The 13,122-nt window shown below is 35.6% G+C and overlaps 1 protein-coding gene across 7 annotated transcripts in view; it reads left to right on the top strand.

The window, feature by feature from the left end:
• Positions 1-13,122, top strand: part of ST7 (suppression of tumorigenicity 7) — a 300,665-nt gene that overhangs the window by 243,370 nt on the left and 44,173 nt on the right. For all 7 annotated transcript variants that reach the window (XM_001364496.4, XM_056799579.1, XM_007504185.3 and 4 more), the window contains exons 10-11: positions 1,637-1,709; positions 3,248-3,350. In XM_001364496.4, coding sequence (XP_001364533.1) covers positions 1,637-1,709; positions 3,248-3,350 — 176 coding nt within the window. The remainder of the gene's footprint in view (positions 1-1,636; positions 1,710-3,247; positions 3,351-13,122) is intronic.

Here is a 13,122-nt window from a genome sequence, read left to right on the forward strand (position 1 = left end):
GATACTTTCAAGGCTGTTTCAGTAACAGATAAACAATAAACAGTTCTAAAAGATTACAGTAATCTTGTATTTGACAAAAGTAAAGATCCAAGTTTTGAGATAAGAAATCACTTATATGATAAAATCACTTTTATGATAAAATAGTTGGGAAAACTAGAAATCCATCTGGCAGAAACTAAAAATAGACCAATATCTTATGCCATTTACCAAGATACGGTCAAAATTGATACATGACCTAGGCTTAAAGGCCATAAGCAAGTTAGAAGAACAAGGAACATATCCATCAGATTTATGGTAGGAGAAGAATTTATGAATAAACAAGAGAGAAAGCATTGTGAAATATAAAATGGATGCTTCTGAGTGCATTAAATTAAAGGGGTTTTGTACAAATAATACTAATGTAGCCAGGTTAGAAGGAACATGGTAAATTGGGGGAAATTTTTATAGTTTCTTGGATAGAGGTTTTATATCTAAAATACATAAAGAACTTTGTCAAATGTAAGAATATGAACCATTCTCAAATTGCTAAATGGTCAAAAATATGAATAGACAGTTTTTAAATGAAGAAACCAAGACTATATATAGCCATTTTAAAAAATGCTCTAAATCATTATTAATTTGAGAAATGCAAATTAAAGCAACCCTGAGATAATTATCCCAAATACACTGTTAGCAGAACTGTGAACTGATCCAATCATTTTAGAGACATTTAGAATTATGCTCAAAGAGTTATAAAACTGTATATTTCAATTTTTTAAAAAATTTAAACATACCTTATAATTCAGCAATACCACTATTAGGTTTATTTCATAAGATAATCAGGAAAAAGTGTAAAGAATCTATATAGTCTAAAATATTTGTAGCAGCTCCCTTAGTGGTGGCAAAGAACTGGAAAATGTGGGGATACCCATCAGTTGTGGAATGGCTAAACAAATTATGCATGTGATTTTGAGGGCATACTGCTACAAATGATGAACAGGTTAATTTTGGCAGGGAAAAAAAAAACCATGGAAAGACCTACATAAAATTATGAGAAGTGAAACAAGCAGAACCAAGAGAACATTGTAACAGGAGCAGAAATATTGTGTAAAGAATGACTTATGTATGTCCTCCTCCAGAGAAAGAACTGATGAATAGACATAAGTAATATCTAGTTTTATATATATGTATATTGTATCTTTTTGTCAAATGATGTCTTCTCTAATGGGGAGGGAAGGAAGGAGTTAACTGAGTATTTTAAAGTATTTAAAAATTTTTTAAATAAAATGCAAATCATGGGAGAATAATTTCCCATATTTATTATTTGAGTTTGTTCTTTTGTAGATATTAGCTGCTTTAAATAAAACTGATAGAGGAAATTCTAGATTTCCAAAGTAAATAAATTAGAAAATGATTATTCTATTAAAAAGTAATTCACAATAGGTTTTCTACAATGTTGCCTTTCAATACTGAATTTGCAAAAGATTAATTTCAGGAATGCACTTGAATAAAACAACTTAAATATACCTCAGACTTTTAAAATATAATTAATTAATAGTTTAATATTTGAGTAGCATGATTAAAATAGCAGTGTTAAAAGATATTTGTTGTTTCCAAAAATTGACAAGAGTTCCTCCTTTCTTTTTCCCCCCAACAGATATAAGCTTACCCAAATCGGCAACAATATGCTACACAGCTGCATTGCTCAAAGCAAGAGCTGTCTCTGACAAGTAAGTGAATCATAACTTCTGCTGAGCTAAGTGCCTGACTCGATTTACAGAGATGGGTTGCTCTGAGCCCTTTTAACCATAGGCTTCTCTTAGTCTATGAGATTGCTGCTTCTGAGCATGCATTTTCCAAAGTCTGCTGATCTTTTCTTTCACTGTTAGCAGAAACGAACCTATCTCCCTTGGGCACTATAAGTGTTTGTGAGTCCCGAAAGAGGGATTTATAGACACTTATCAAATTTGGTGCCTCCCAAGTGATGGTTGCCAAGTAGTAGATAGCAAAAGGCCTGCTTGGGACTTGGATGAAATGCCTTCCTTTATTTCATTTTTTGCTTATCTTCCTCCTTCACCAGTCCAAGACAGATAGTGGTTTTGATGAAAACCCATAGTATGGCAGAGGGCCTGGGGGAAGGGGGTGTCACACATTCTTTATCCCTTCAGAACAATCTAACAGACTAGCACCCCTGTCACGACCTCCCTCCCCCCCCCCCCCCCCATCCCCAGCATCACTTCATTTTGACAGCCTGTGTCCCTGGTGGTGTTTGCTCACGTCATTCAGGCAGGTGGGTGTGTGGCACAGTCTTTCTATTAAATAGCCAAGAATGACCAGCAGGTGAAAGAAAATAGCTTAATTGTTTTTTTTTTCAGTTTCCCCTGAGGCTTACCATTTTCCTGATTCAGTCCTCTCTAGAGTTGGGAAGCATATAGGGCAGAGGCTGTTTTCTTTTCCTGCTCTCAGAAAGGTTTGCTTTTCAGTGTGTGTGCACTTCAAGATCGAAGTAATTTTCTTTCATTCTTTTTTTTTATCCTGTAGATCGCCAGTACCTACTGCAACATCTTTTCTCCCTACACAGCGACTCCAGCTTGGGAGGGCAGGGCTAGGGGTTGTCACAGCTTTCCCTGTGGTGTCTGCCTGCCAAGTACAGCTCTGGAGTTAGCCGTGGGGTGTGAGGTGAGAAAGAGATTGCATGGTCTGGTTTTTTTTTTCATTCACTGGGGCAGATGATTTGCCCACAGTTTGGGCATGCACACCCCCTGCCAGGACAGCTGAAAGCAGACCCGCTTGCTGCCGATGCTGCCAACAACCTTAACTCCAACACAGCCACTGACATTGGGTTGGGGACCACCATTAAAATTTCCCCCCATTCTGTTTTTAACATCCTCACTCTTTACGTAACCTAGTTTTCTCTTTTTCCTACATCGTCCGCCCCTTTAAGTCTCCTACCCCCCACCTAAGCAGGTACCTCCTAGGAAACTTAGAGTAGTTATTTAGAGAGAGAAAATTGACAGCCTGAAATTACTTTCTGCCATAATTAGATGCAAGCTCGCTTTCTGCTTCTGCTGGGGTTTTCATTGGCCTCCATCTAAGGGATCCCTCAGAGGTTCCTTGTACTGTGGAGGTTTGGAAAGCGTATGTGATTGGCTCAGCTCGGTGACGTGGGCCCTTGAGTCTATCTGTGTCTGTGTCTAAATCTGCCTTTCTGGATGCTTTACCCGACAGCCCCAAGTGAATCACGTCTGTCTGTCCCTCTGCCTTTCAGATTTTCTCCAGAGGCCGCATCCCGACGAGGGCTGAGCACCGCGGAGATGAACGCAGTGGAGGCCATTCACAGAGCCGTCGAGTTCAATCCTCACGTGCCAAAAGTAAGTCTGAGAAATGCCTATCAGAGCTGGCTAGGAGATCCAAGGGCATGTTGGCTGCCCACAACGTCATGCCTACAATAAACCCAGAGTGTATAGAGGCACCAGGGCCAGCCCACGTTGAGGTGCTGGGTCTTACGTGGTCATTCACTTATTTTTTCTTTAGAGCAGAAACTTAATCGGAAGCTTGTGTGAGTTCAGGGTCAGCACTCGAAAGAGTGTTCTGGAGCTGGTTTATGGATTTTGTAGCCTAGGGGCCACACCACCCAGCAGGACCCTTGGCTTGAAACACTGCCCAGCTGTGTCCATCATTGTGGTTTGAGCTTGGAGAGTCTCACACTGTGGTCTCAGGAAACACATCTTGACAGGAACAGAGGTTTAGAAGTAACACTGAATAGGCACATTTGATATTTTGTCTCATTAAACAAGTGGCATTGAGTGGGTTTGGGTCAAGAACACTATAGGAAAAAGGACCCCAAAGAAAATAATTATAGGAAGAAAGTGTTTTAGGTGTTTAAAGTAGAAATAGTAGAAACAACACTAGCTCATGAGCTAGAGGATCTGAAATCAAATCTCAGCTCTAATGCTTCCAAAATAGCCACCCAACCTTCCTGGCTTTAATTTCCTTGTCTCTAAAAGGAAGCAGTAGGACTGCATAGCTACTTACTGTCCAGGGCAGCTCTTGTTCCATGTCTATTAAATCCGTGATTAGGAATATCAGTCCTTAGTGTGAATTGCATGACTGAATTAAAAAGTATAATTATTGCTGGGCAATAGATTCTCAGAGTTGCAACAAATAAAGATAGGATTATTCTTGAAAACCATTTTGGGCTTTCTTTTCTAGAATTTCCTGTAATTTTCTAGAGTAAATTCAACAAGCATCTATTTAAGCATTTCTGTTGGCAGAGAACTTTGCTAGGGCCATATACAAAGTTTAAATTCATGTATGTTGTCTAGCACATAGTTGAAAACTGGTTCCTATTTTTTATATTCACACACACATCAATAAATCAGGCTTTAAGGTTTTGTTGTAGTTCTTATTAGGGAGCAAAAGACATAGCTTTCTTAGCCATGATTAGCTTTGTTTCTTCATGAGCAAAATACCAAGGATGAATTTAATCCTCTTAAACATTTCTTTCAGCTCATGTATTTAATGTCTATGAATTTGGATTTTATTAGTTAATAATAATATAATTTTTATTTTTTCATATGGCTACAATAATTCAAGAAAGGAATTCTTCTATGGGGATATATAGAATAGTGAGTGCATCCTAAATGTTTATTGAATCATGTGGAGTTGATACTTTAGTTGTGAAGTATTAAATTTGCAGGAGAAGATGCGAAAGGAATATCTGGTTATCCTCAGTGATTTCAAGATACGAGAATTTAATAAATCATATCTCACAGCACTGAAGGAACTTAGAAATATAACTGCTGAATTTTTAGTGCTGTATCAAGAAAAATGACATTAGAGATTCTTAGTTGAAAATGGGGAGGAGTGTGAACTCTGAAAGTTAGAGCTTGACTTCTGTTATGAGCATCCCAGAAGGCAATCCTTGTGCCCTAAAATCCAGCATGACTTTGTTAAGATGAGAGTATGGCAGATTAGCTTCATTTAGACTGATGGATCAGGACAAAGGTACAAATATAATTTACCTAGAGTTCAGCAAAACATCTCACAGATTCTCTTGTGCAGTTCTTATGGACTAAACAGAAAAATATGAGCTAAATGATAGTACAGTTGTGTGGACTGAGGATTATTTGAAAGGCTGGACCAAAGGAGTAATCATAATAATTTAATGTCAACTTAAAGAGTAGCTTTTAATGGAGTGCCCTAAGAAATTTATCTTGGGCCCTGATTTCATCATTTTTATTAATGACTTCAGTGAAAGCATAGAAAATGTTTTAAATTTTAAAATGAAAAAATTAGGAAATCTAGTTTTTTTAAACTTCTCTGGAAAACAATTGGAGAAATTATTTAAGAATCATTGGACTACCCCCAATCCATTATTTAATATTCTAAACATTTAGTTTCAAGAAATCATGAATGAAAATTGCCTAGATCTGTTAGAAACAGAAAACAAAGATAGAAAGAACCCACCAATCATCTCATTGAAAGGAACTCTAAAGGGAAACATCCCAGGAATGTCATGGACAACATCCAGAGCTTTTATATCGAAGAATAAATAATGCAGACATCCAGAAGGAATTAGGGCAAGTACACAGCCAGATTAATATAAGATTTGACAGTGTCTACTAAAAACCAGAGGAGATGTTGGGATACAATATTCCAAAAGGTAAAAAATAAGGTTTATAACCGAGAATAATGTACCCTACATATCTGCTTATAATCTTAAATGGAACAAAATTGGCTTTTTAATGGAAGGGAGGTCTTCTTAGCATCCTTGATAAAAATTCCAGACATGAGTATGAAACTTTAAAATACAAACCCAAGAGTTTATAGGAACCTAGAGAGCTAAATTTATATAAACAACTAGAAGAAGCTATATCATGATATAGTACTAAAATTCTAATAGAAGATAAGAAACAAATGTCCCTTCTGAACTTTAACACCTTCAAAGGGTATTAAGGGAGTTAATAAGAAAAACAGAAGGCCTGAAGGTGGATTAGTTTTATTCTGAGGGGTTTAAGAGAGGAAGGAGAATGGAAAATTAGAAGAGAAATACAACATGGAAGAAACAATTGGAACTTGTTTTCTCTCCTGATTGGAACATGTGAGATTATATAAACATAGAGGAAGGGGTGGGTGGAATAGATATAAGATAAACCTTACTCTTATCTGAAACAGACAAAAAAAAAGTTGAATATACACTCACACCTTTGGATATAGAAATTCATAAACCTCAAAAGGGAAAAAGCAAATAGCAGAGATGGGAAAAAGAAAAGTAACAATAGAGTGTCACTGATTGGGATTCCCTGAAAAGGGGCATTCCTTCCCACAAAAGAGACCTCTCTCCAGGCTTAAGACTGGTGATCCTAGTAAACTTTGAGTCTACTTTATAAAACATAGGTTTATGATGAGATAAACATGGTGAATTATTTTTACCTTCTTTAAAAATCTTTTTCCCAATTGCCTTGAATAAGTAGGCTTTCTGGGGATATTTTTGCTTATGAAAAACACGATACTTATCTATTTTTAAAAAATATCCACCATCATGTAGGTAGGCAGGATTGTGTCATCCAAGACATATGCTAGCCATTCTTAAAAATAATGCTGACTTATCCTTTCGAAGTAGACATTACACAGAGTGGCTATTTGATCTCAGTGACTTTTTTAGAGAAATGCAAAATAAAAAAGCAGCTCTGTTAGACTTTCCCAGTTTTAGTCTGACTTCTAACAATTTTGACTGTCAAAAGCACAGCCTAGAACTAAGGAGTATCCTTTTTGTCCCCCTTTTTTCCCATCATGAAACAGGCTTTTGAATCACTGAAATGACCACTATAAAGCCTTAACAAAATACACTTTATTGAAGGAAGGTGGTGTGATTTAGATCATAGTTTAGAGTTATTAACTTTTAATTTATATAGTTCTGACTTCTCAGTGATCTGATTTCTCAGGCCACAGGAGAAGGAAGAGAGTTTTAAGAGGCAGTTGCTGCTTTGGCAGGATTAAGAAAAAACCTCTAACACAGAGAGGGAAAAGAAAATTATCTTAAACTTAGTAAAGTAACTGAAGGTCATAATGGTGACCCCAAGTCATCAATAAAAGTTTCAGGGTATTCTTATTTATGAAAGTAGAGAAAATGTAATGAATTTTTGAAAAATTTCCATCCAAAATAGTTCAAATTTAAAAAATATAAATGCTTAAAGGAATTAAGCATTGACTGGCTCACTGGTGCTTATATATTACCCAAGTTTTACTTTCCATTATATGACATAAGCTGTGGGAGAAGACAATTAAATTGCTCATTTGGGGGGGTGGAATGGGTGGAGGTTACATTGAACTCTCTCAGGCCACTAAGGTCCACTTAGTAAACTCATACTTCCTATGGACCAAGTAGTGCCCCAGAGATCTACAAAGAAGTAATGAGTCTCTAGAAATAAGCAATTCATCAGTGTGTGATATTGTATACTTATTAATGCTAAAAATACATAAATTGTATTGACATCTAAGTCATAATTTATTCACTTATGCATAATTCATTTACCCATATGCCACCTGCCTGTTTCAGAGTAATAATAATATACAGAATAAACTTATTTCTTCCCTTTCACACTTGGAGAGCAATAGCAAAGGACCTATTTATATGATTTGCTTCCCTTTCTCCCAGCCCTGAATTCTTTTTATTTCTATCTGGAGCTATACTTTGATAGGCTCCTATTTGAAAAATATATTCCTCTCTCCTCTTCCCCAACTTATCAAGTGCCACAATGCATAGAGTTCTGGGGCTGAAGTGAGGCAGTCCTGGGTTCACATCTAACCTCAGACATTTACTAGTTGTATGATCTGTGGCAAGTCACTTGACCTGGTTTACTTTAGTTCCTCATCTATGAAATGGGGATAATAACAACACTTACCTTCCAGGGTTGTTGTGAAGGTCAAATGAGATAATCATTATAAAGTGCTCAGCACCTTAAGTTTTCAGCACATAGTAAATGTTGAAAGAAATTTTATTGATTATTATTTTATGATTATAATTTTATAATTGTTATTATTAGGAAAAGATGGTGATAAAAACAAACTAGCAAATTGTAGACAGTCAGAAATTGGAGTTAATAATGATATATGAGCATCTTCATATTTGTTATGTGTATTGGGATTTGCTCTGAATAAGAGTAACTTTTTTATTTCTTCAAGATTGATTTCAGCAAAATAAACTTTTTCCTAACACTGGTGACAAATGTAACAGGAACTAGGTATCATATAGCTTTTTATTCAATACAGTTTAATAACTGAAATTGTAAAGATCTCCAGGTTTTATTAACCCCCTGGACATGAGGACCTAGTTGAGCATTTCTCCCCTGCCAGAGTCAGTAATGTCCTCATGATAGGGTGCTCCACCTTAAATACCTCCCATGAAATGGTGCCTTTGAGGAGTCTGTAAACTTCATGTATGGACATCCGAACCAAAAGAAGACAGAAGCACAGACAGTCAAGGGCAGAGAAAAGACGGCTTTACCCTCAGATAACTCTCACTTGCCCTAAAAATTTGGGAGAAAAGTTGAGCACTGGTAGAGTAAGTCATTTGGGACTAAGAGATAGATTTTGTTCATATTCAGACAACTTTCTGGACTATTGGCCATCTTGTGGAATGTGGGCTTTTCGCCTCTTCCCCAGGCCACCCACGCCAAACACCTTGGGGCTAGTTGGCTGAAGGAGAGAACAGCTGAGAGGAGCCATTGGTGGGGAGTTACAATTAACAGTGTTCTAAGTCCATAAGTAGACCAAAGTCAATCTGTCTTTCTGTCATATCTTGAGCCTCAAACATTGTCATTAGGATGTTCTTCAGTGAGATGCCCTCTGTGGTACACCCTACGCTTTAGTGGGACAGCATGTGGGCATTGAATACCCAGAGAGTTTTTAAGGATGGGAGAATAAAGGAATACCTTAAATAAACTTTGCCTAAGTAGAAGTTTAGGACTGGGTAGTCTCAGTTTGTTTATTGAATTGATCAGGATTGAGTTGAAATGATAAGAAGTTAAATTGGATACCTAATAAGTGTTATGTTCTTGATAAAATTTAAGAACAGAATGTATAAAAGGTTATTGGAATGAAGAAAATAAGAAAAACAGTTTTACGACATAACTGTATTTCCTAAAAAAAAAAAAAAAGTTACAAAAGTTACCTGTCAACATGGAGACTCATTTCATGAGAACTTTCAATGACTTGTTAAAGGAAACATCATGGTAATTGTGTATGTGTAATGAAGTGTCTATCGGGCATTGTTATAAGGTTGAAAGCCTAGAATATGAAATTGTTTCTTAATCCAATTTAGGAAACAAGTGTGCCGTGGATCTTAGCATTTCAAAATGTTTGAAGCATGAAAACAGATCACTGAAATGCCCTTGCTAGGTTTTTTGTGATGTTACATATTAGTGGCACATTTGAGAAATATTATTTTAATTAACCTTTTTAACTTTTTAAAAAATGAAAAGTATTTTGCTCCTTTTTTGGGTTTGTCTTTTAAAGAGAAAAGGGAGTGAAAACCAATTTTTAGCTTTATTTACTAGGGAAAAAAATTAGGTGATCTTCTTTGTCACTAGTTTTCTCCCTTTACCTGCCAAAGCCCTCTATGCCAGTTTTCAACCAAATAAGCCAATTATAAGCTTCTCAAAATTGTGCATTGTGCAAAGGATATAGATTGGAATTATTTCTGAAAAATCTTAATTTAAGAGATGAAATATACTGACATTTATTTAAATATGTTGCTGGAAACTTCACTCACTTCAGAAATGTGTCCCTCTCCCTCTGTATACCAGAGATTTGTGTCAGAAACCTTTTGCCAGTTAAAAAATTGGCCTCAGTTATTCGAAAATACTTAGCTCAGAACAATTTCTTTTTAGTAAAAAAAAACAAACTCTAAAGAATGTTTTTTAAAGATAAGTTATTTTTATTTATTTTTAACATTCTTTTCTTTTTAAATTTAAATGCCAGATTCTCTTCCTCCTACCTTCTTCCCATTCACTGAAAAGGCAAACATGATATCAGTTTTACATGTAAAATCATGCAAAATCTATTTCCATATTAGCCATCACAAAAAAGCAAAAAATGAATGATGAAAGTGAGAAAATTATACTTTAATTTGCCCTCAGATGTGATCAGTTCTCTCTCTGGAGGTGGATAGCATTTTTTCATCATAAGTCCTTTAGAATTGTCCTGGATTGCTCTATTTATTAGAGAAAATAAACTTTCACAATTGATCAACATTATAACATTGCTGTACTGTGCACAATAAGCTCTTGTTCCTCCTCACTACACTTTGTGTTGTTCATATAGGTCTTGCCGTGTTTTTTTTTCCTTTCTCAACCCCCCCATCCCCCAATTTCTTATAGCACAGTAATACTCCATCACAATTATATGCCACAACTTACCCAGCCATTCTCCAATTGATGAGCATCTACTCAATTTCCAATTCTATGCTACCACAAAAAGAAAAAGAGCTGTTATGAATATTTTCATATCATCCTTTGTTCTTTGATCTCTGGCGTTCAGACCTTGTAGTGCTGGATCAATGGTTTTGCTGTTTGGTAGCCCAGATTGTCTGGACCGGTCATTAATGTACCAATTTTCCCTCATCTCCTCTAGCATTTGACATTTCTGATAGGCATGAGAAGGCACTTCAGAGTTATTTTAATTTGCTTTTCTCAAACCAATAATAATTTAGAGCATCTTTTCAGAAGACCATATGTAGCTTTGATTTCTTCTTCTAAAAACTACCTATTCATATCCTTTGACCATTTATCAATTGGGAAATGATTTGTATTTGGCTCATTTCTATATTTAGTATTGATTTGAGAAATGAGGATTTTATCATAGAAACTTGTTATAAATTTCTTTAAAATATTACTTCATTGTCTGTGGTACCTTTTAGCAAAATGTAGTTTCCCTGATTATCCCTTTCAATTCGGTCTGATTTTGCTTTTGCTTTGTCTGAGATTATGATTGCCACCTCCACCCTCTTCACTTCAGCTAAAGAATAATAGACTTTGCTCCAGTCTGTCATGTCAACTGTGTCTTTCTGTCCCGACTATGTCTCTAGTACAACATATTGTTGGATTCTGGTTTCTAGTTCATTATGCTTGCTCCTTCCACTCTATGAGTTAGTTCATCTCATTCACATTTATGGTCACTAATTGTGCATCTCTAGTTTTCCTGTTTAGCCTTCTCTCTCTCTTTTTATCCTTTCCCTCCTCAGACATCTGTCTTGCTTCTGACCACAGTTTCCTCCAATCCGTCCTCTTCCTTTTTATCCTCCTCCACCCATATCTCTTATCCCCTTCCTCCTCCTATCTCCCTGTTAAGGTAGATTTCTCTATACAACTGAGTGCTTGTATATATTCCCTCGTTGAACCAATTCTGTTGAGAATAAGGTTGAAGCATTGCCTGCCAACCCTCCACCCCATTTTCCTCTTCACTATAAAACTTCTTGGCATCCCTCCTTTATTTGTAAAAATTTGCCCCATTCCATCTCTCCCTTTTCCCTTCTCCTAAAATTCATCTCTCTATTTTATCCTTACCTGATTTTTTTTTTTGGTGATCATTCCAACATAATCAACTTAAATCTATTCCCACAGCCTATGCAGCCTCCTTCTAACTGCCCTAATAATGATAAAGTTCTTAGGCATTTAATGCATCATCATAGGATTGTAGATAGTTTAACTCTATGGGTTACTTTATGATTATTCTTTCATATTTAGCTTTTCTTACTTTTCCATTTTCTGTTTGAATGTTAGATTTTTCTATTCTTCTTAGATTCTTATTCCTTCTAGTTTTCTTAAAAGGAAAGCTTAGAAGTCTCCTATTTCATCATATGTCCATTTTCCCTGATGTATTTGCAGTTTTTCTGGGTAGATTATTCTTGATTGTAATCCTAGTTCCTTTGTCCTCCAAAATATCATATTCCAATTCTTCTTCTCCTTTAACATGGGAGCTTCCAGATCTTATATGATCCTGACTATGACTCCATGATCATGTGAATTGTTTTTTTTTTCTTCCTTCTTGCCATATTTTCTCCTTGACTTGAGAGCTCTAGAATTTGGTTAAAATATTCTTCAGAGTTTTCATGTTCATCTTTCAGGAGGTGATTGATATATTCTTTCAATTTGTATTTTACTCTTTGGGTCTAAGATATTGGGGAACTTTTTCTTTAAGCACTGTTTTTAAGAGTAATCATCTAGATGTATATCAAATGGAAGAATGGCTGAATAAGTTGTAGTATATGATTGTAATGGAATACTATTGTATTATAATTATCCTGCTCATCATTTCTTATAAGAAAACCTAGAAAGACTTACATGAATTGATGCAAAGTAAAATGAGCAGAACTAGAAAAATATTGTTCACAGTAACAGCAATATTGCATGATGATTGACTATGAATGGCTCAGCTATTCTCAATAATAAAATGATGCAATACAACCCCAAAAGACTCATGATGAAAAATGATGCTGACCTCCAGAGAAAGAACTAGTGGTGTCTGAATACAGATCAAAGCATACTATTTTTAATTTTATGTTTTAAATGTCTTTTTCCACAACATGATCAGTATGGAATATATGTATAGTCTAGATTAAGTTGCTTCCCATCTCAGGAAGGGAGGGAAAGAATTTGATGCTCAGTTTTTTAAAACAAATGTTAAAAATTGTTTTGCATGTAATTGGGGAAAAATTATGTTAAAAGAAATGAGTCCTCTAAAACAAGGAGACCTAGAAGCACCTTTCACACATACCTTAGAACCATGCTTATTAATAATGTATGTAAAACTTCTGATTGGCCCACCCCTGTTTACCTACTGTATTTGTGTTGGATAGCAAAGGGTACAAGCAGGTGAAAGTTTCCTCACCAGGCTGATGGACAATAATCTCATAAACCAATATAACTACAATAAGATTACCAAAAAAAAGCTAAACATGATTTTCTATTTTTCCTATATTTTTTCATAGAGGAAAAAAAAGATAGGTTCTATGTTTGTAATTTAGACAAAGGCTCGATTTTAAAGCAACTTCCAAGTTCCCTTTATCTGTTTTTTAAAAAATCATATTCTGGAATGCCTAAATTATGTAGGAGAATATTATAAAAGAATATTAGAGGAGAA

The sequence above is a fragment of the Monodelphis domestica genome, chromosome 5, assembly GCF_027887165.1.
Source record: "Monodelphis domestica isolate mMonDom1 chromosome 5, mMonDom1.pri, whole genome shotgun sequence".
Taxonomy (NCBI): Eukaryota; Metazoa; Chordata; class Mammalia; order Didelphimorphia; family Didelphidae; genus Monodelphis; species Monodelphis domestica.